Genomic DNA, 23,364 nt, shown 5'->3' with positions numbered 1-23,364 from the left:
CCTCGACACACAGCAAGGACTCCGGAACCACCCTTCTTGAGAGGGGTTGGACTCTCTTCCACTCTGGAGTAGCCACTGGTGAGAGGCACCGGGCAGGGGTGGCAATACTTATTGCCCCCCGGCTCAGTGCCTGTATGTTGGAGTTTACCGCAATAAACGAGAGGGTAGCCTCCCTCCGCCTTCGGGTGGGGGGACGGATCCTGACTGTTGTTTGTGCCTATGGTCCAAACAGCAGTTCAGAGTATCCACCCTTTTTGGAGTCCCTGGAGGGGGTACTGGAGAGTGCTCCTTCTGGGGATTCCCTCGTTCTGTTGGGGGACTTCAACGCCAATGTTGGCAATGACAGTGAGACCTGGAGGGGTGTGATTCGCAGCCGCATGTGAAGCGGCGGGGACGAGAATCAGCACCTCTAAATCCGAGGCCATGGTTCTCAGCCGGAAAAGGGTGGAGAGCACCCTCCAGGTCGGGGAGGAGTTCAAGTACCTCGGGGTCTTGTTCACGAGTGAGGGAAGGATGGAGGGTGTCAGTCAAAATTAACTATAATTGTGGATGCTGACAAACAGCGGCAAAAATATAACCTCCTTGGCGTAATGATGAATGGATGAATGAATTATTGATTGATACTTTGTATTGATTTGTCCCTCGGAGGGCAATTTGGTTTACAGCAGTTACACTTTCTAACTGTAGTCTGCTGCTGGTCACCGCATGCGCAGGCGCCCGGGGGCAATGTGGGTGAAGTGTCTTGCCTAAGGACACAACGACAGCGCACACATGTGCCTGAGCCGGGAACCGAACCGCCAACCTCTCGATCATAGGACGACCCTCTCTTTTTTTTTGTTTCTTTTTTTTTGTTGTTTTCCATTTTCCCTAAGCGCACAGCCAGGGCAGTTAAATGCAGATCAGGAAGATATCTTCCTTGATTTACACTTTCAACATCATCGTTTCGGATGATTGGACAGTGCGGTATGTTAATTATCAATTCATTCATCGGAAAATACCATTAATTTAACTTCTAAAACAAGTGACTCGAGTAAAAACTGCCGTGACCCTCTCAACCACTGCGCCACCATCGCCCCCGATTGATTGACTGCAGATATTCTGGATGTTGCCGGATGCTGGAACACAAGCGTTTTAGTTGTTACCATGGCTTCACCGCTTCACATTGGGTCCTCCTGTTTGAGACCTTGTCTTACTGCCCACATAATCATGCACAATCACACAACTGATCATAGAAGTGATCATAGATTGTGATTGATTTAGCCTGACAGTCTCCTGAAGCTTTCTGATGACATCCTGCAGTAATGTTGTGAGGTTGCTTTATGGACAAAGAATCCGATACTGACTGTTTCATTTATGAACCGCTGTTGGACCCAGATTGTGTTCTGTTCAGTTGATGGATAGGGTTCTAGTGACATCATTCTCAATCATGTCTATGTATCGTTCTTCTCATCATTTTATTTCATATGCTCCAGGCGAAGAGTCCGCTCATGATCTGGACTATTAATGCATTTGTTTTTCTCACGCACCCCCATCGTGGCTGGCTTCCTCTTATGATCGATGTGCCAACACATTTTCCAGACCTCACATACATATTGTCTTCCACTTTCATCTGGATAAATCAATGCAATGGTCAATCGATTGAGGAAGTGTTCTACGTCGGTTCACGGATATGAATAAATTAAATTGCCTGGGAACATTCACGCTCTTTTTATGCGTGCACGTATTCCCAGGCCATCCTCCATAAGTGAATGAAGGTCCTGTTGTGAGTCATCTTGCTTGGCTGTGTCCAGAAATACTCAAGATACTAACACATTTTCACGTGGCAATTTCAATAAATTCACAATGAACCTGCCGTTATCTTCTCCTCCTCCTCCTCTCCCCCAAAATTTAGAAATAAATCCCATGTGTCCTGTGGCCTTCATTTCCAGTACATTTAGTATGTACTTAAAAATGTTTTTTATTAATTTTAACATTCATTGTTTGACAAATACACGACTGGTCAAGGGTTTCACTTCAGAATAAGAAAAGGAGGGTTGCCTGGGCCACGAAACAGCACCAATGGACTACTGAAGACTGGAAGAAGGTGTTATGGAGCAAGGAATCAAAATTACAAATCTTTGGTTTGTCCTGCAGGATTTTTGTACACCGTCGAGTAGGTGAAAGGATGGTCCCTCGCTGCGTGACATCGCTGGATCCAGGGTTGGTGGCATGCAGAGAGAAAGGCAGCATGACTACCACAGCGCCATGCAGCGCCCTCTGGGATGTGCCTAGTCAGGTCAGGAGTTCAACCGACAGCAAGATAATGGCCCAAGCTGTGCCAGAACTTCCTTAAGCTACCGGTAAGCTTGGAAACATGGAGTGGCCAGCTCAGTCTCCAGACTTAAACCCATCAAGCTGGTTTGGGATGAACTGGATAGAACCAGCTACGCATTTATGGGAACTTCTACAACAGAGTTGGGAAGAACTTCCTGAAGAATATTTGAATTCCTTTGCAGAACACAGGAAGCCGTTATATCAGACAAAGGTGGCTACTATGATGAGCCAAAAGGCTACTACCATCTTTTCTCCCTCGATATTGATACCATGATTTCTTTGTTTAGCTTCAATTGTTTATTTGTTCTTTGCTTTAATTTCAGAGTACTCTGAGACGTTCTGGAAAAGTTTCAAAGTTGTTCTCAAACTTCTGACCAGTAGTTGAACATTGTCACGGTCGGTTGCACTGCAGTCTGACAGTAAGAAGGTTCTGGGTTCGATTCCACCTCGGCCTTTCTGTGTGTTGTTTGTATTTTCGCTCCGTGTCTGCGTGGGTTCTCCAGCTTCCTCCCACCACCAAAAACACACAAATTGTCCGTAGATGTGAGTGCGTGTGTACGAGTGTGTGCGTGCGAGTGGCCCGGCGATGAGCTGGTGTCTCGCCCGGTGCATACCTCATCTCTCATCCAGTCAGCAGAGACTTGAAGAAGATGAGTGAATGAATTAATGAATGACGATTCAGGTTTTTTTTTTCCTTATCAGAAAGGGAACCACAGTTAAATGTGGGCCGGATTTAGAAGATAACAATATAATGTATTGTATCAGAAAAGAAAAGGGAGAGCCTCGGTGTAACTCTGTAAATAAACCATGTATTGAAATGTCTCAAAACGTATAAAAATGACATCCTGATAGTCCTCATCCAATCATTGCTGCATGCGGGGAGATTCCTGGACAGGTTCTCTTAGTCCCTTTGGTCATTGTAGGATGCTGTCAAACAGCTGAAGACGTGGATACAATATTTATCTGAAAAACGTACAGCCATGCATCTGATATCTCAGAAGCATTAGCAGCCCCTCTGTGGGGTTGCACCTAACCCTAACTCAGCCTGCACCTAAACCTAACCCAGGTTGCACCTAACCCTAACTCAGCCTGCACCTAACCCTAACTCAGCCTGCACCTAAACCTAACCCAGGCTGCACCTAACCCTAACTGCACCTAACCCTAACCCAGGCTGCACCTAAACCTAACCCAGGCTGCACCTAACCCTAACTGCACCTAACCCTAACCCAGGCTGCACCTAAACCTAACCCAGGCTGCACCTAACCCTAACCCAGGCTGCACCTAACCCTAACTCAGCCTGCACCTAACCCTAACCCAGGCTGCACCTAACCCTAACTCAGCCTGCACCTAAACCTAACCCAGGCTGCACCTAACCCTAACTGCACCTAACCCTAACCCAGGCTGCACCTAAACCTAACCCAGGCTGCACCTAACCCTAACCCAGGCTGCACCTAAACTTAACCCAGGCTGCACCTAACCTTAACCCAGGCTGCACCTAAACCTAACCCAGGCTGCACCTAAACCTAACCCAGGCTGCACCTAACCCTAACCCAGGCTGCACCTAAACCTAACCCAGGCTGCACCTAACCTTAACCCAGGCTGCACCTAAACCTAACCCAGGCTGTACCGAAACCTAACCCAGGCTGCACCTAACCCTAACCCAGGCTGCACCTAACCCTAACCCAGGCTGCACCTAAACCTAACCCAGGCTGCACCTAACCTTAACCCAGGCTGCACCTAAACCTAACCCAGGCTGCACCTAACCCTAACCCAGGCTGCACCAGCATTCGCTTGCACCACGTCGGGATCAAGTTATGCGGCATAATTCTCGGGTTAGGGTAGCGCTCTCTGGGATGTGAGATGGCTAGCCCCGCTATCTCACTTTCAGACTTCCTTCCCATGAACCCTAAGTGCACACATTCTTAATTCCTTTCAGCACGTGGGTTTGACTCCCAGTTCTATGTTGGGGCGTGATTCTGTACTTATAGTTTATAGCCTGTAGGGATTTGACCCAAGGTCAGTCGTAGATTACCTATTTGGCTCATTGAGCTGTGCACTCTGTTAGATCCCCTTATTTAATGTGCATTGGTGATTGATTAAGCCACAGTTTTTCCAAGCTGTTCCGGACCTTGACTGATGCATACAGAAAGCAATATGTATGTATGGATAGTTCTTGTGTAGAATGTGGATCAATGGATGGACTCTCCCTGCAATAATCACCTCATCTATAGAGCAGGACAGCCTGAGGGTTGAGTTTGCAACATCTTGTGTGTGTGTGTGCATTATCTGTTGGCCTTTTAAGTCGAGGAAGGGCGAGGAGGGAGAGAAATGGCTTGAAAACAGCAACCAGCAAAAGATGAAGGCAGGACGTCGATTGGAGAGGCTGGAAACATAAATATATTTTGGCGCATTAAACGATGACCGTTAGACAAAGGGAGGCCGGCAGTAAAGCATTTCTCCAAAGCGTCTATCTTAGTCCTCATCAGGCACTTGTTCACCTTTGAATTCAAGAACTCCCATTTTAGTGGCGGATAATTCCTCCGTCAGCAGAGGGGATATCACGTTTCAGACGTGCTTATTTCAGATTCATGCTCAAAGATGATGAGATTATTGTGCGACTTTTTTATTTCTTTGATGGTGTTATGGACCGATGCGAGGGGACCCCAAGGAACAGAGGACAGAGACAGTGCAAACGTGACTTTGATGTTTTACTGAAAAATGTTCATCAGAAGAGTCACTATCCCGGAGCTGCGCACGGGTTACGGGGTGGCCGGAGCCCAACGAAAATATCTAGTTAACAAAAAGACACAGCCAAAAGAACAAACCAAAAAGCAAGCTCAAATACAAATCGTTAACAAACGGAAAACGCGACGCACAAACCTGGGCGCGCAGATCAGCTGCGGTCGGCGAGGGCGAGGCGGATCCCAGGGACGGGGAGCGGCAGAAGGACGTTCTGTAAGCAGAGACGTGATCCATGCAAAATAGTCCGACTGGGAACTGTGGGCGGAGCAGGGCTTATGAAGGCTGGTGGTAATCTGCCTCAGGTGTGTCCGGGATGACCGCAGCCAATCCGTACGCCGCAGGTCCTGGAGTGAGGCAGAAACAGGTGTGTGTCATAAGGCCAATTAACCAGTGCAGCCACACGACGCTCACAGTACCCCCCCTCAACGGACGCCACCCGGCAGCCTACCAGGCTTGTCCGGGAAGTCCCAATAAAAGTCAACCAACAGTCCGGGGTCGAGGATCAAGGACGGGGCGACCCACGAACGCTCCTCAGGGCCATACCCCTCCCAGTCCACGAGGTACTGGGAACCCCGACCCCGCCGGCGAACGTCCAGCAACCGCCGGACGGTATAAGCCGGATGGCCGTCGACGAGACGTGGGAGCGGAGGGGGGTCGGCCGGGGGGTATAAATTGCTGGAGGCAACCGGCTTCAGCAAGGAGACGTGGAAAACAGGATGCACATTCAGCGCGGGCGGCAGCTTGAGGCGGACGGCGCTGGGGTTGATGACGCGCTCCACCTCGTAGGGGCCGATGTAGCGTGGGGCCAGCTTCCTGGTGACCGCCTGCAGCGGAAGGTCCTTGGAGGAAAGCCAGACTTTCTGTCCCGGTTGATACTGGGGAGCCGGAGCGCGACGACGATCCACCAACCGCCGGTTCCGGGCCGCGGTGCGGGTCAGGGCCTCCCTGGTGTCCCGCCAGACCCGGCGGGCCCGCTGCAAGTGGTCTTGGACGGAAGGAACCGCCACCTCACCCTCCTGGGCCGGGAACAGGGGCGGTTGGAACCCCAACAATGCCTCGAACGGCGACACCCCCGTAGCAGAGCTCACCAGCGAATTGTGAGCGTACTCCACCAAGGGCAGCTGGGCGGCCCAGGACGAAGGACGTTGGTAGCAGACGCAGCGGAGAGCCGCCTCAAGGTCCTGGTTCGCCCTCTCCGTCTGGCCGTTAGACTGGGGATGGTACCCCGACGTCAGGCTGACCACAGCACCCAGCTCACGGCAGAACGCCTTCCAGACCTGGGAGATGAACTGGGGGCCCCGGTCCGACACAATGTCCAAGGGGATACCATGGATCCGGAATACGTGCTGCGTGATGAGCTGCGCAGTCTCCAAGGAAGCTTGGGCAGGGGAACAAAGTGGACTGCCTTGGAGAACCGGTCCACGACAGTCAAGATGACAGTGTTACCCCCGGAGGGGGGGAAGGCCGGTGACAAAATCTAAGGCTATGTGGGACCAGGGGCGTCCGGGTATGGGCAGCGGTCGGAGAAGTCCAGAAGGCAACCGATGAGATGCCTTGCTGCGGGCACAAACCGTGCATGCGGAGACGAAGGCCCGGGTGTCAGCAACGATGGATGGCCACCAAAAGCTCCATCGTAGCAGCGCCAGCGTGTGGTTGACTCCCGGATGGCAGGCTACCCTGGAAGCATGTCCCCACTGTAGCGCCTCCGGACGAGCTGCTGGTGGGACGAACGTCCGATCGGGGGGGCAGTTGTCTGGCACCGGTCGATCACCCTGGGCCTCCTGGATGGTCTGCTCCACCTCCTCCAACCAATGCCTCCATTCCTGGAGCGCCAGAACCACAGCCAGCAGGTCCCGGTTGCCCACGTCATAGTTCCGTTCTGCAGGCGATAGGCGTCGGGAGAAAAATGCACAGGGATGCACCTTGGAATCCTTCGGGTTCCGTTGTGAGAGCACGGCCCCCACCCCGGTGTCGGAGGCATCCACCTCTACGATAAACTTAAGGGAGCTTAAGGGAGGGTGAATAAGCACGGGGGGCTGATGTGAACAGGGCCTTCAAACGGCTAAACGCGGCGGCTGCAGTGGACCACTCAAACGGTGTCTTAACGGATGTGAGCCGAGTCAACGGGGAAGCGACCTCACTGTAGTCCCTGATGAAACGGCGATAGAAATTTTAAAAAACCGAGGAACCGTTGCAACTGCTTGCGGGAGTCAGGGACCGGCCACTCTGCCACACCTCGGATCTTAGCCGGATCTGCCTTGATCTGTCCCTGTTCCACCACAAAACCCAAAAACTGTACGGAGGTAGTGTGGAACTCACACTTCTCGGCCTTGATAAAAAGCTTATTTTCTAGTGGCCGTTGGATGACTAACTTCACCTGCTGGACGTGTTCGTCCAGGTTGCGGGAGAAGACCAGAATGTTGTTGAGGTACACAAAAACAAACCGATTTAGCATATCCCTCAGCACGTCGTTCACTAAGGCTTGGAAAACCGCCGGTGCGTTGGTGAGCCCGAACGGCATAACCAAATACTCGAAGTGACCGAGAGGTGTGTTAAAAGCTGTCTTCCACTCGTCCCCCTCGCGGACACGGACGAGGTGGTAAGCATTTCGGAGGTCTAGCTTGGTGAAAATGGTGGACTGACTAAGTGACCCGAACGCTGAGTCTATGAGAGAAAGGGGGTATTTGTTGCGCACGGTGATTGCGTTGAGGCCACGGTAATCAATACAGGGGTGCAAGCTCTTGTCCTTTTTCTCGACGAAGAAAAACCCCGCCCCGACCGGAGAGGAGGACCGACAGATGATGCCTGCTGCCATGGAGTCGGTTTGACTTTATTTGTACTGTAATACATGCTACTGTGTGACTGTAGCATGCGAAGGGAGAGGTAAGCCAGGGAGCAGGTCGATAGCACAATCATAGGGTCGGTGAGGCAGTAGTTCCAGAGCGCGGGTCTTGCTAAAGGCCTCACGGAGGACATGATACACCGTCGGAACATTGGATAGATCGGACGGTGGCGGAGTGGACGGAGGGGCGCAACCGGAGTGAGGGATAGCTGACCGGAGACAGTGCGAGTGGCAATAAATGCTCCAATTGGCTACCGACCTGGTGGACCAGTCTATGTGGGGATTGTGCAATTGTAACCAGGGGAGTCCGAGCACCAACGGAGCAGAGGGTGACGAGAAAACATAAAAAGAAAGGACCTCAGCGTGGTTTCCTGACAACTGGAGGGTGACAGGGGCCGTGCGGTGTGTGACCTTGGACAGGCGCTTCCCATCCAATGCCAAGACGTCCATGGAACTAGCAAGCGTCACTAGAGGGATCCCGGCTTGGGTACAGAGTTCAGAGTCAATAAAGTTATCGTCTGACCCGCTGTCGATCAGAACGTGCACCGGAACAGAATCTTGCAGAAAACGGATCGTACCTCGAATCGTAACTCCGCTGACTGTGTGGAGGGAGGACGCTGCCCGGTTCAGAAGGGCTCGTCCCCTGGCTGGTGGAGTGGCGCTTCTGGGCCGTATGGGGCAGGAGGCGAGGTAGTGACCCTGTTCACCAGAGTAGAGGCACAGGTGCTGCTGAAGGCGACGCTGACGCTCCACCCTGGAGAGGCCGGTTCTCCCCAGCTGCATTGGCTCCTCACCAACGCCGGGAGAAGGGGTGGCAGCAGCCGGTTCCGGGGGAATGAAGGCACCCAAGTCGGGCCTCCGGAATGGCCGGGGGCCCATGGATCCACGGACTCCCCGGGTCTCAGCGCGCTCACGGCGTCTCTCTGAGGCGGTCATCGAGACGGATAGCGAGTGCCACCAGTTCCTCCAGTGACCTGGTCTCGTCCCGTGCCGCCAACTCGTCCCTGACATCTTCATTTAGGCACCTTAAAAAAACTGACTGGAGTGCAGTCTGTCCCCACCCGCTCTCCGCCGCTGTAATACGGAAGTCTACCGAAAAATGGGCGACGGAGGCAGAGCCCTGTCGAAGGGAAAGGAGGCGGCTGCCGGCTTCCCTGCTACAGACGCGGTGGTCGAATACCTTCCGCATTTCAGCCACGAATAACGGGTATGAGTCAAGGGTGGCTGCACCGCTGGAATGGGTGGCAGGCGCCCAGGCGGCGGCGCGCCCAGAGAGGAGACTAATTACAAACGCTATCTTGGCGCTATGGGCGCGGTACGTCGCTGGCTGGTGGTCAAAAACTAAGGAGCACTGCAGCAGGAACCGCGCGCACTTCCCCGGTTCTCCTGCGTACCTCTCCGGCGTGGGAATATGCGGCTCTCGAGGGAACGCGGGAGGAGGCATCCTCGCTGCGGCCCCGGCAACGCGTTCGACTCGGCCGTCTATTTGCGCCACGGTGGAGTTGAGCTGGTCCGGGGCGTCAGTGAGGCTCCTGGGGGAGGCATCGTGCTGCCCGACTAGGAGACCCTGGCTAGAAAGGGCTTGACGTATCCGTTCTGTCTCTGCGGGGTCCATGTTACTGTGGTCGGACCATTACTGTTATGGACCGATGCGAGGGGACAGAGACGGTGCAGACGTGACTTTGATGTTTTACTGAAAAATGTTCATCAGAAGAGTCACTATCCCGGAGCTGCGCACGGGTTACGGGGTGGCTGGAGCCCAACGAAAATATCTAGTTAACAAAAAGACACAGCCAAAAGAACAAACCAAAAAGCAAGCTCAAATACAAATCGTTAACAAACGGAAAACGCAACGCACAAACCTGGGCGCACAGATCAGCTGCGGTCGGCGAGGGCGAGGCGGATCCCAGGGACGGGGAGCGGCAGAAGGACGTTCTGTAAGCAGAGACGTGATCCAGGCAAAATAGTCCGACCGCGAACAGTGGGCGGAGCAGGGCTTATGAAGGCTGGTGGTAATCTGCCTCAGGTGTGTCCGGGATGACCGCAGCCAATCCGTACGCCGCAGGTCATGGAGTGAGGCAGAAACAGGTGTGTGTCATAAGGCCAATTAACCAGTGCAGCCACACGACGCTCACAGATGGAACAATATCTCTGCGTCTGAAGATCTGAGGCAGTCGTGTGACTAATCAACACATTCTCAGCCCGACTCATCCCATGTATTAGGACTGTGAAATGGTAAAGATGCGTTGATTATCTCGGATGGTAGAATGTGTCCAGTGATGTTTAAAAAATAACAAATAGAGCTCGGTGAGTATGATGCTATGATTGAGAGTCATATACAGGTATACCGTATTTTTCGGACCATAAAGTGCACCTTATTATAAGGCGCAACATCAATGAACAGGTCTATTTTCATACGAAAGGTGCACCGGGTTTTAAGGCGCATGAAGCGAAATAAAACAGTCAGAGAAGTCAAACTTTATTAAATTTATTCTCAAGATGAAACTCGCCCGGTGTCGCCTCCCTGTCTTGGTGATCGTGTGTTCGCCTTCTGTCGTCCAGCGCTCCCACGCAGCTCGCAGTGTAACGGTGAACGGTGAACGGTTGGAGTTCTTTGGTTAATCCACCCGGGGGATTGTGAGGTTGCTTCACTTGGGTTTAGACCAGGCACGTGCAAACTAAGGCCCGGGGGCCATATACGGCCCATTGGGATTTTTAATCCGGCCTGCCGAACTTGGTCAAATTATATCATTAAATAAAATTTTATTTTAATTAAACCTCATTCATTTGACCTTTTCCCTGTAATGCTACCTGTAAAAGGCCAAATCTTTTAAAGCAATGGCTTTTACATTTTATTTATATTAGTTCACACAAACACTCCATCCATCTGTTCCTGGCCCGGCCCCTCTGTCAAATTTTAGAACCGATTGTGGCCCGCGAGTCAAAACGTTTGCCCATCCCTGGTTTAGACAGTATCGGTGAGATCGGCACATCGCAGGGGACGAGCTGCTGCAGGTCTTCTTCTTGATTCCTTCTGTATTCTTTCTATTCATCCTCCAACAGCTGGGGAACATCTGCAGCTCTCGGTCAGGGCAGAGAACGGCTGTTCTGCACTTCGGCTGGTGTGTGTTCGCATTCATATGGGACACAAACTCCAGCCTTGGTGAAAGGCTTTTGTGACCTACTATTTGTGCACGACCTCCACTAATCTTGGGCCTTTCCTGATTTGTATCAGTTGTATTGTTTTGCACTTTCAGTTTCTCATATCTGCCCTGGAGGTGTATTAGAACATGGTGCACGTCGTCAAAATGCTTACTTGCACATTCTGCATGTGGATCAAAGGCTGACACGTTTACCCAAATGACAAAGGGCAGAATCAAACCCATGGCTGCTTACCAACCACGTCAGGACACGGGGTGTGCACGTTGCCCACTGCACCATCTGTGCCCTGGAAGTAGACAAATTACAGGGACAATGTCTTCAGTTGGAAAATGACATTTTTCTCTACAAACGGATGCCAGAAACCTTTCAGCTTCTCTCCCCATTGAGTGCAATAAAAGTTGAAGTTAGCACAGTTTCTTCAGAAAACAAGCTGGAGACGTGTCAACCGTTCACGTCCGCGGAGAGGCCATGTTTGAACACAGTCACTGATGCTTCCTCCCTGCAGAGCCTCCTGTCATTACTTTATTTAAGTATCATGATGATGTTGATCATCAGAAAAACATTGAACATGGGCACCGTCATTTGGTTGTGCTTTACTGCAGCGGTCCCCAACCACCGGGCCGCGGCCCAGTACCGGTCCGTGAGGCATTCGTTACCGGGCCGCACATAAAGAATAACTCATTTATACTATTTCCGTTGTATCGATTATTAGCGTCTAAAAGGTGTTTTATTTTGAAAAACGACCGGATTTTCTCCAACGTAACATTCGCCTGTGAATTTTCTTGGTCACGTGATACGTTACTAAAAAAAACAGCCGTAAACTAGTGAAAATTAATCAGAAGGAAACAAACGAAAAAACGTCTTTGGAGAGCTTCTTTGCTAAAGGGAAATGTCCAACTGAGGAGGAAAAAGAAAAGAAAACTTTTTTTAACAGACAAACCAGGAGTCAGACTTAAAACACGGTTTATCTACAGCTGCCTGGCTTCATTAATGAGGCAATGAAGGGTTCAAAACTGCTTCGGCACATAGAGACCAAGAACCCTGGATTACAAAATAAGAATGTGGAATTTATGAAACAAAAAACGTGAACATGAAGGACAGAAGTGATTATTGAGACCACAACTAATGGTGAGTAGATATTGGTGTAATACTTGTGTAATAGTTATTGCAAGTGCATTATATAAAGTTTATTTGTAAGATTATATTCCTCTATTTTATTTACTTACCGCATAAAAATTGCCCGTCATGAAACCGGTCCGTGGCAGGAAAAATGTTGGGGACCGCTGCGTTACTGTATTTAGTCCTTTATGGAGAAGCACATACAGAATAGAAGAGTGAAAGAGGAAAACAATGAACTCAGAGGAAGTCAGAGAAGATAAAAATAGTCAGATGGGTGTGATGTGGAGTTGAAATGTTCCTAATCACTGATGCCAGCTGAGACCTTGCAGTGTCTCTGCTTGTGCGACACACACACAATTGGAATCACATACATAACATTGGCAGGTGAGGCAATGCAGGTCAGTGTCAGGCCTTCTTGTCATCGGGCAATTTAGAATTGACACCTGATTGCTGTGTGAGATCTCTGTATCTGTGTATGTGTGTGTGATCGGAGCTGTCATGCAGCTGTCTCATCTGCTCTGATCCCCACTAACCCAACATGCCACTGTAATAGCAGCACATGCGCAGCCCAGAGAGCGCCCTCCCGCACTCCCTTTCTTTTATTCGCTCTGCTTCCAAGATGCTCGTGTTTTACTCCAACCTCAAACTTGCTGTATTTGTTATCTTTGCTCTATTAACCTCAATCATTTTAGAAAAAAGTTTTCAGTCTACAGAAACGTTTGTCCCAATGGACAACTGGAGAAAACAACAACTTTTTGGGGGGATTTACCGTATTTCCACGACCATATGGCGCACCTGGTGATTCGGCGCTGTCTCATTAACGGCTGCTTTTTCGGTATCTTAAACATACGCACCGGTTCAAAAGGCGCGGCACGATAGGTGAACAAAATAGAGCGGGAGCAAAACTGAGTTTGGTACTCACATTTTTTTAATCGTCATTAATCAAACCCATCAAAGTCCTCATCCTCTGTTTCTGTAGTGAACAGCTGCACTAGATCTCCGTCAAACATGCCGGCTTCCTTTTCTCCACTGTCAGAGTCACTTTCCGTGCCGTGCGCCGCCTCGGAAATTACGCCGGCTTTTGCGAAAGCTCGAACAACAATGCTAGCAGACAGTTAGCCCAAGCATCTAGAATCCATTCGCAAATTGTGGCGTAACTTGCCCGGCGCTGCGCTGCCTTCCACTCTGAGTGAAACTGTGGTCTTCATCTGTCGTCCAGCGCTCCCACGCAGCTCGCAGTTTAACGTTGAACGGTTGGAGTTCTTTGGTTAATCCACCGGGGATGATGATGATAAGCTAGTTTGCCTAGTTAGCTAGTTAGTTTGCTTCACTTCGGTTTAGACTGTATCGGTGAGATCGGCACGCACGGAGTCGCAGATCTCAGGAGACGAGTTGCTGCAGGTCTTCTTCTTGCTTCCTCCTCTTCCTCCATTGATTCATTAATGCTGGATTCTCTCGCCGTTGCTCTATTCCCATTAGGGTTAGGGCGCCTGACCATAATACTCTCCTGACTATAATACTATGGTGAAGGACAGCACCGGTACACATCACTCCGAGAGGCCCCTGACTATAATACTATGGTGAAGGACAGCACCGGTACACATCACTCCGCGAGGCTCCTGACTATAATACTATGGTGAAGGACAGCACCGGTACACATCACTCCGAGAGGCTCCTGACTATAATACTATGGTGAAGGACAGCACCGGTACACATCACTCCGAGAGGCTCCTGACTATAATACTATGGTGAAGGACAGCACCGGTACACATCACTCCGAGAGGCCCCTGACTATAATACTATGGTGAAGGACAGCACCGGTGCACATCACTCCGAGAGGCTCCTGACTATAATACTATGGTGAAGGACAGCACCGGTACACATCACTCCGAGAGGCTCCTGACTATAATACTATGGTGAAGGACAGCACCGGTACACATCACTCCGAGAGGCTCCTGACTATAATACTATGGTGAAGGACAGCACCGGTACACATCACTCCGAGAGGCTCCTGACTATAATACTATGGTGAAGGACAGCACCGGTACACATCACTCCGTGAGGCTCCTGACTATAATACTATGGTGAAGGACAGCACCGGTACACCACTCCGAGAGGCTCCTGACTATAATACTATGGTGAAGGACAGCACCGGTACACATCACTCCGAGAGGCTCCTGACTATAATACTATGGTGAAGGACAGCACCGGTACACATCACTCCGAGAGGCTCCTGACTATAATACTATGGTGAAGGACAGCACCGGTACACATCACTCCGAGAGGCTCCTGACTATAATACTATGGTGAAGGACAGCACCGGTACACATCACTCCGTGAGGCTCCTGACTATAATACTATGGTGAAGGACAGCACCGGTACACCACTCCGAGAGGCTCCTGACTATAATACTATGGTGAAGGACAGCACCGGTACACATCACTCCGAGAGGCTCCTGACTATAATACTATGGTGAAGGACAGCACCGGTACACATCACTCCGAGAGGCTCCTGACTATAATACTATGGTGAAGGACAGCACCGGTACACATCACTCCGAGAGGCTCCTGACTATAATACTATGGTGAAGGACAGCACCGGTACACATCACTCCGAGAGGCTCCTGACTATAATACTATGGTGAAGGACAGCACCGGTACACATCACTCCGTGAGGCTCCTGACTATAATACTATGGTGAAGGACAGCACCGGTACACCACTCCGAGAGGCTCCTGACTATAATACTATGGTGAAGGACAGCACCGGTACACATCACTCCGAGAGGCTCCTGACTATAATACTATGGTGAAGGACAGCACCGGTACACATCACTCCGAGAGGCTCCTGACTATAATACTATGGTGAAGGACAGCACCGGTACACATCACTCCTAGAGGCTCCTGACTATAATACTACTGATGTGTCGGTCTTAACCGATCCGGTTAGAAACGGCTCTTTGAACTGAACGGCAAGAGCCGGTTCCCGTCATTGGGAGCCGATTGGGATCTTTCTGTTAAAGTCTAACGTGATTGGTCGAGATGTGTGTGGGCGTCTGCGTGTCCACAACGGGGGGGGGGGCATAGAATAGATAATTGTGACATTTGCCCATGCACCATTTGTGAACTTAACCCGAGTTTTATTGCACTGCGCCTGAACAGCAAGACAAGGTCCACACTTTGGAGACTGACGTCAAACCAACCAACAAGCCGGGAATTTAGAGGATGTGGGGCTGTGTTAAAGGTGGTTATTAGACGGGAAATATCTTCCTCCAGAGAAAAGAAACTTAGACACAGAAACCTAAAAATGAAACAGTTTGTTGAGTGGAATAGAATATTATTTCAGTATATTTTGCAGGGGAGGCTAGAATACATAATAATAATAATAATAATAATAATAATGCATTGGTTTCATGTTACATGTCTGCTCTTGCTCTGTCTCTCACTTCCCTATTCATCTCCTTGTTTTTGACTATCCTCCTACCTCTCTCTCTCTCTCTCTCTCTCAACCCAGCCGGTCAGACAGATGGCCGTCCACCATGAGCCTAGGTTCTGTCCAAGGTTTCTGCCTGTTAAAGGAAGTCTTGCTCTTGTGGGTCAAGTTGGGCTCTGTTTCCCTGCTACTCCTGTAAAGTGCCTTGAGGTGACTTTCCGCTGTGTTCTGGTGTTATAGAAATAACATTTTATTGAATTGAACTGAGACATTCATGTGTCTCTGTGCCCCATCCTCTGAAGCAGGAGTTAAAGACATAGAAAGCGTGTCAGTCAAAGGAATACCACTAATAGCTTTAATTACAGATAAGAAACTACAAGAACAACTATCTGTGCATACCGATCCCAAGCAGCAAACTATTTTGCATTCTTGGAAGGAATTCAGATTTTAGTTTAGTGATTAGTTTAGATAGTTAGATAGCAAAAAACAGATTAGACAATTTGACTAAAATTTTGAGATGGTGTGCATAAGATGCAGATTTTACACCGAATAAAAATGATGGGAAATTCATGAGATGGATCTCAAGAGGTCTGATGACCTTACTACTCATTTGTCCACAAGAGGATTTTTTAGCACTTTGAGATCCTACAAAGGAATTATTGTTTGGGCAAAGATGATTTTTACAGACACTTGCAGGTCAGGAATGACTTTACCGATAACATTAGGGAGGGTTTGGAGACAGCCCCCGTAGGATTCCTACATCAGAATCAGGTTCCAAAATGAGTTCCAAACTCTATAATGGCATACTATCCAAACAAGATAACACTGAGTTGTCAAAAGGAGGTGGGCGAGAGATTCTGCGGGTTACACTGGATAGCTACCAGCGCTAACACGCGGCGTGAATTCTGCTATTGTGAGATTCTTTATTAATCCTGCTCAGAAATGACACCAAGGTAGAGGAGCTGCCTGTTGGAGACGTTGTGGTGCAAAGGATGCAAATCATTCTCATAATTCTTGGCAATGTCCACTAATCACGTCGTCTTGGAAAGATCTCTGCGAATATATAAATATATGTAAATATACCTCTTTAAGGCGAGCGAGGCTTCGTATCTTGGGGGCATTCCATTGGAACAGAGAGGATAAAACGTTACTGGCTATTCTTTTGGCAGCATGTAAAACATGTAAAACATGTAAAACATGGCTGAAACCATTGGCAGCCACTATCGAGGAGTGAGTGGTTATCGTACCGGGAACCGAGAGGATCGGGAAGCTGGCGGACTCTCTTAAGGTTACTTTATTTGTACCCGAAGGTAGATTTGTTTGTCTTAAGGGTCAAATGGACATATTTTTCAGGACATGGACTAAATGGACAGAGTAAAACCAGTGGAAACTGATTTAAGATAAACATGATTGAGTTTGGAAACGTCAAAGTACAGGACAATAGCATCAGATTAGCACATTTCCAGTCCGGACGCAAGTCTCTGATTGGGTTTAATCGTTTCTATCATCAGCTTATAAATCTCTGAGGTGTCAGCTGGAACTTTGCCATCCGTACCAGAGCGATCCATAATGAACTTCCTAACGTGAGACTTAAGAGGTGTTGATGGCAGTGTGATAAAAATAAGTGCATTATTTTATTTACGGTTTATCTTCAGCACAGAGGCTTCTAGCAAACTGAATGGCCAAAGGACACAGACGTGTCATAAAGCCGCGACGGCTCGGCTTCTTGTATCTGATCAGGAGCCCGAGTCATCTCAGACTGTGTGTAGAACGCTTCCTCATGAAAGCCATGGATAGTCGTGGTGAGAGACGACAGCCAATCAGCGCGAGGCACGGTGAAACTTCCTGCTGTTTGAAACAGCCGTGTGGAAATGAAGCAGGTTTGTATTGAGCTTTGTGGGGAGAATGAGTGATGCTAGTTGGATCGAAGTTATCATTTACAGGCTAACTGAAATTCTGGCTATGGACATCAAAGCTTTGTGCGTGTGTGCGTGTGTGTGTGTGCGTGCGCGTGTGTTTTTGAGAAAGCACTATCGATGATTTATTTCTTCTATGCCCGAAACGTTTTCTTCAATACTGCATGTTTTTGGATGTTTTTTGTAGCATCTGTGTGTATCTGTGTGTATCTGTGTGTATATCTGTGTGTATCTGTGTGTATCTGTTTGTATATCTGTGTGTATAGCTGTGTGTATCTTTCGTAGATGTTTGTTACTTTACTTTAAAGAGCATGAGCATGTACATACTCTGTGTGCACGGGGAAGTTTTATTAAAATGCCATGAAATGAAATGTTTCTTACACAAAGCAGACCACTTCCCCTGTTCGACTGGATCCTTAAATGCTCCCGTCTCGGCCGAAGAAGGAAACACACGTATGAGTGAGGACACAGTTCCGCCTCTTGGAAAATGCAGCGAACCCAAACCTGAACACGCGTGTTTGTGTTTTAAACCCATCGGCCTCCAGCGCTTCAGAGGCTCGACTCACACAAACGTCGTCACGGCTGGCTCAGGGTTTGAGTTGCTGTGTGTTCACACCTCGGATGGTAATGAGTATCCGATACACTGTTGCTGTATTTCTATTTTGATACAGTACAATGCCAATAAGCAAGCGAACGCTGCCATCAGTGTAATTCACACGCTCACACTGACTTTGGAATGAACACATGACTAATTTAGCCTGCTTGACAGGCAACAGGGGGAGTGTGTCGCTTTACGCTCATAACTGTTGCTTCTTTTACAGCAATGATCACTTCCTGATGTTAACCCCCGCATGCCCGGTGCTGCTGTAGAAACTGTTCCAAAGAGGTTTAAGTCTTTTGATCCAAAGAGGTTCATCCTCAGTAAATTCTTCATTTTCAACTAATATTTTTTGCTTCTTTTTTTTAAAGTCCATCTTTTCTTGATCCTTAACTTTCTTACATGATCTCATATACAGTGAATTTCTACTGTGAACATGTGAAGTGTCTTTACCAGTGTGAATATTTTTCTTTTAAAACACGGGCCGATAGAAACGTGAGTTATTGACATACTTTCTTGTCTTTTGAGAGCGTCTTTTGAAAGCTGTGTGTGTTCTTGATCACCCTGTTTGCCTTCATCTTCTCCTTCTTGGTCCTATAGGTCCCCTTACAAAGAAACACACTGATGATTTAGGTGATAGTGACCGCACGGACGATGAAGGTATTTTTTCCCCCAATGCCAATCTGATTTGCATGACAAGGGAATCCAGACTTACCTTTCCTCTTTCAATTTTTTATCTTCCTTGATTTTCTTACATTTCTTGTCCTTTTTTGAAAGTGATGGACATTTTCTTTTTGCTCTTCACTCGTAAACTCTTTTTCGGCTGGATGTGTTTTGTCCCTTTCAGCTTGATGTCTAAAGTTTTCATGCCTCCCACCATTCTTTGGTATTAATAGTGTAACCGATTCTTTGCTTGGATTTGCGTTCTCTTTTCTTTCCTTTTCTATGTTGCATCCCACCAATAGAATGAAAGCAACTATTAACCCCCCAGCTAGCTCTTGTTTGCATGTTTTCTCTTATTTCTTTCAACTGAAATCATGGTCAAAGGTTTAAAAACTGGCTAACTGGCTTGCACCTATCTGTAAAAAAGATATCCCTGTTCACATTTGTGGAATCAAATCAATGTCTTTTCCAAAATTTGAACTCGTAGGCTGTATGGAAATCTAAATAAAGGAATGAATTACACAGTGCAGCGATGCAAGCGCCTCTCTGAGCGTCACATCGACACGGACGTGGGCTGTTAGCGCTCCTGACATGGTTTCATCTCCTGCAGGGTAAAGCCTGTGCTAATTGACTGCACACACATGCAGCTAACTCTCCGGTCAACCGTCTGCCACAGATTCACAACAGAAACTGCCAAATGAGTTGCTCAATAAAATGTGAGTTGGCCTGCAAACAATAAATTGCACCATCATTTGGGCGGAGCTGATTTCAAGTGTCTCAGGTAGAAATGATCGTCGGGCCTCTTAGTTGAGCAAAGCAAGCAGCACTTTATCACTGACGCCTCCTCAGGTGGACTCTGCCAATGCACTGATCCGGTTCTAACAGAAGTCTGACAGCATTTAAAATACATGAATCTCATGACTTGAGTCACATTTCCACTGTTGCTGTGATTATGCTAGGAACAGGTACATTTATGCTCTGTATGCTAATATGCTAATAGGCATGTGCAGTAGCTACATAGTGTGACGTTTTAGTCACACACACATGCATTTCATTTTCCACACTACATCCAATCTAGAAGAATGATTTGAAAAAAGGTTAATGAATAATAAAAACCCTATAGTGTGAATAAGGTTGCTTGAGTAATAGATTACCTACCAGGATCTCCACACGACGAGGGATGCCTTCACCGCCTAATTACACATGTGCATACAGGACAGATGTTAGTTACCTCATATTACAGTATCTTTGGCCTGTTTCAGTCAAATTCCCTAAATGTTTGGAGAAAATCACACGACATCACTGAGGCATCTCTTAAAATGTGGGTAAAATGCTGTTTCTATACGTTTGAGGATTCTGGGACATTGATCCTGAGTGTGTTTCACTCACTGATCCTGATGCCCAGGAACAGTTAGAGGACTGATTGCAAGTATTCCTCTTCAAGTGCAAGACGCGCTGCGAAGCCATACAAAATGATGACCCTTTGCTTGGTTGCCACAAACAAGCAGCCTTCTGAAAAGTCATATTAGGAATAAAATGTCCTTGATAAAAGCCAGAGATAGTCGTATCCCCTGAAGGCTGCTGCAGTGTAGCTTTAATGACAAGCAGGAAGTCCTAATAAGGCACCTCTACTGTATAATGTGACGGAGTAAACAGCAATTACATCCAAATAAAACTCACAACCATCCCCATCCCTTTGATCTATGCCATCACCGGTTTCTGTGAGAGTTCTCTCTCCCACACACACACACACACACACACACACACACACACACACTCCAGTAAGATTATAGAGAGTCACACAAATCTATTCAATGAAATCCCAGCAGGCTCCAAGCATTATCTTGATAAAGAATGTGGGGCTGACAGCTAATCCATTTAATATAGAGAAAAATATGCTTGGGAACGTGTGCGCACACACACACACACACACACACACACACACACATGCTTGCTTACCTGATTCGTGCCATCTCTAATGAGCCTGGGCCCTACCCTGCAGCCGTCTTTGAGGCTCTTACCCTCCACTGCGTGCCACCTTGTCCAGGCGCATCCAACGAGGACGCATCCTTACATCCTCACACAAAGCTTGGATTATACAGTTGTCAGTAAAGCTACTGTTAGTAATCCTTTTGTGATGGGAATAGAGATGTAAACAGAAAAGTCCCTGAGCACTGAGGATTTGTTGGAAGCTCTGCTATTTTTCTTTTTTGTACAGTCACACTCAAGTGTACAGTATGTGTCAGGAACTATGGCATCTAAAACACTCCCACGGGGCCCCTTGAACCTTATATGAAGCATTACATAGTAATAACTGAGTTATTAATCCTAGATATATGACTGAGTGTTCATGGCACATCGGTATAGAAGGATGCTGAGGATGGAACTGCTAGGGAACAGGGCTAGAGGTCGGCTAGAGGTCAACCGAGGAGAAGATACATGGACGTAGTGAGGGAGGATATGAGAGTGGCTGGTGTTGGGGAGGACGATACACCTCACGGGACAAGAAGTAAGTACAGTAGTAGTAGTAGTAGAAGTAGTAATGTGCATGGCACATGGGTATACTTTGCTGCCTGTGTAACAACAACTCGAGAGCACTGCAGGAAAGGACTCAACTGTTACTTAAATCTGATCTCAGACTGAAGGCGTGCTGCAACATCCAGCATGCCATCATGCTGAATCTAATTTTTGAATAAAGTTCTATATGTTTTATTTCTATGAAATTAAAAATAAATTAAATCAAGGGTCGGACCTTGGCGGTCCGACCCTCGGCTCCAGAAACTAGCTCTAGGGACGTGGAATGTCACCTCTCTGGCGGGGAAGGAGCCTGAGCTGGTCTGCGAGGTTGAGAAGTTCTGACTGGATATAGTTGGCCTCACCTCGACACACAGCAAGGACTCCGGAACCACTCTTCTTGAGAGGGGTTGGACTCTCTTCCACTCTGGAGTTGCCACTGGTGAGAGGCGCCGGGCAGGGGTGGCAATACTTATTGCCCCCCGGCTCAGTGCCTGTATGTTGGAGTTTACTCCAATAAACGAGAGGGTAGCTTCCCTCCGCCTTCGGGTGGGGGGACGGATCCTGACTGTTGTTTGTGCCTATGGTCCGAACAGCAGTTCAGAGTATCCACCCTTTTTGGAGTCCTTGGAGGGGGTACTGGAGAGTGCTTCTTCTGGGGATTCCCTCGTTCTGTTGGGGGACTTCAACGCCCATGTTGGCAATGACAGTGAGACCTGGAGGGGTGTGATTGGAAGGAATGGCCCCCCTGATCGGAACCCGAGTGGTGTTTTGTTATTGGACTTCTGTGCTCGTCACAGATTGTCCATAACAAACACCATGTTCAAGCATAAGGGTGTCCATATGTGCACTTGGCACCAGGACACCCTAGGCCGCAGTTCGATGATCGACTTTGTAGTCGTCTCACCGGACTTGCGGCCGCATGTCTTGGACACTCGGGTGAAGAGAGGGGCGGAGCTGTCAACCGATCATCACCTGGTGGTGAGTCAACTCCGATGGTGGGGGAGGATGCCGGACAGACCTGGCAGGCCCAAACGTATTGTGAGGGTCTGTTGGGAACATCTGGCAGAATCTCCTGTCAGAAGGAGTTTTAACTCCCACCTCCGGGAGAGCTTCAACCATGTACCGGGGGAGGCAGGGGACATTGAGTCTGAGTGGACCATGTTTCGTGCCTCCATTGTTGAGGCGGCTGATTGGTGCTGTGGCCGTAAAGTGGTCGGTGCCTGTCGTGGTGGCAATCCCAGAACCTCTTGGTGGACACCGGTGGTGAGGGATGCCGTCAAGCTGAAGAAGGAGTCCTATCAGGCCTTTTTGGCCTGTGGGACTCCGGAGGCAGCTGACAGGTACCGACAGACCAAGCGGGGCGCAGCTACCGCGGTTGCTGGGGCAAAAACCCGGGCATGGGAGGAGTTCGGTGAGGCCATGGAAAACGACTTCCGGACGGCTTCGAAGAGGTTCTGGACCACCATCCGGCATCTCAGGAGGGGGAAGCAGTGCACGGTCAACACTGTATATGGTAAAAAAAAAAAAATGGACTGCACTCATATAGTGCTTCTCCACCGCATCGCGGTGCTCAAAGCGCTTTACATTAGGCCTCACATTCACCCATTCACACACATTCACACTGCACTGGGCGACTGCTGCCATGCAAGGTGCTGCCAGACCCACTGGGAGCAATTTGGGGTTCAAGGACACTTTGACATGCAGACAGTCAGAGCTGGGATTCGAACCACCGACCTTCTGATCACTGGACTATCAACTGAGCCACATACAGTGTGTATGGTGGGGATGGTGCGCTGCTGACCTCGACTCGAGACTTCGTAGATCGGTGGAGGGACTACTTCGAAGACCTCCTCAATCCCACTGACATGCCTTCCAGTGAGGAAGCAGGGCCTGGGGACTCGGGGGTGAGCTCCTCTATCTCTGGGGCCGAGGTTGCCGATGGAGTTAAAAAGCTCCTCGGTGGCAAGGCCCCAGGGGTGGATGAGATCCGCCCAGAGTCTCATAAGGCTCTGGATGTTGTAGGGCTGTCATGGTTGACACGACTCTGCAACATCGCATGGAC

General features: G+C 48.9%; 1 protein-coding gene across 1 annotated transcript in view; it reads left to right on the top strand.

The window, feature by feature from the left end:
• The window catches only part of nlgn1 (neuroligin 1), a 374,131-nt gene that overhangs the window by 96,702 nt on the left and 254,065 nt on the right, over positions 1–23,364 (top strand). Inside the window, exon 2 of the mRNA XM_068743587.1 lies at positions 18,723–18,782. Coding sequence (XP_068599688.1) covers positions 18,723–18,782 — 60 coding nt within the window. The remainder of the gene's footprint in view (positions 1–18,722; positions 18,783–23,364) is intronic.

This window comes from Brachionichthys hirsutus, chromosome 9 (genome assembly GCF_040956055.1).
Source record: "Brachionichthys hirsutus isolate HB-005 chromosome 9, CSIRO-AGI_Bhir_v1, whole genome shotgun sequence".
NCBI lineage: Eukaryota > Metazoa > Chordata > Actinopteri > Lophiiformes > Brachionichthyidae > Brachionichthys > Brachionichthys hirsutus.
Note: the sequence above shows the minus strand (reverse complement) of the source record. Positions and strands in the feature narration are given on the sequence as shown.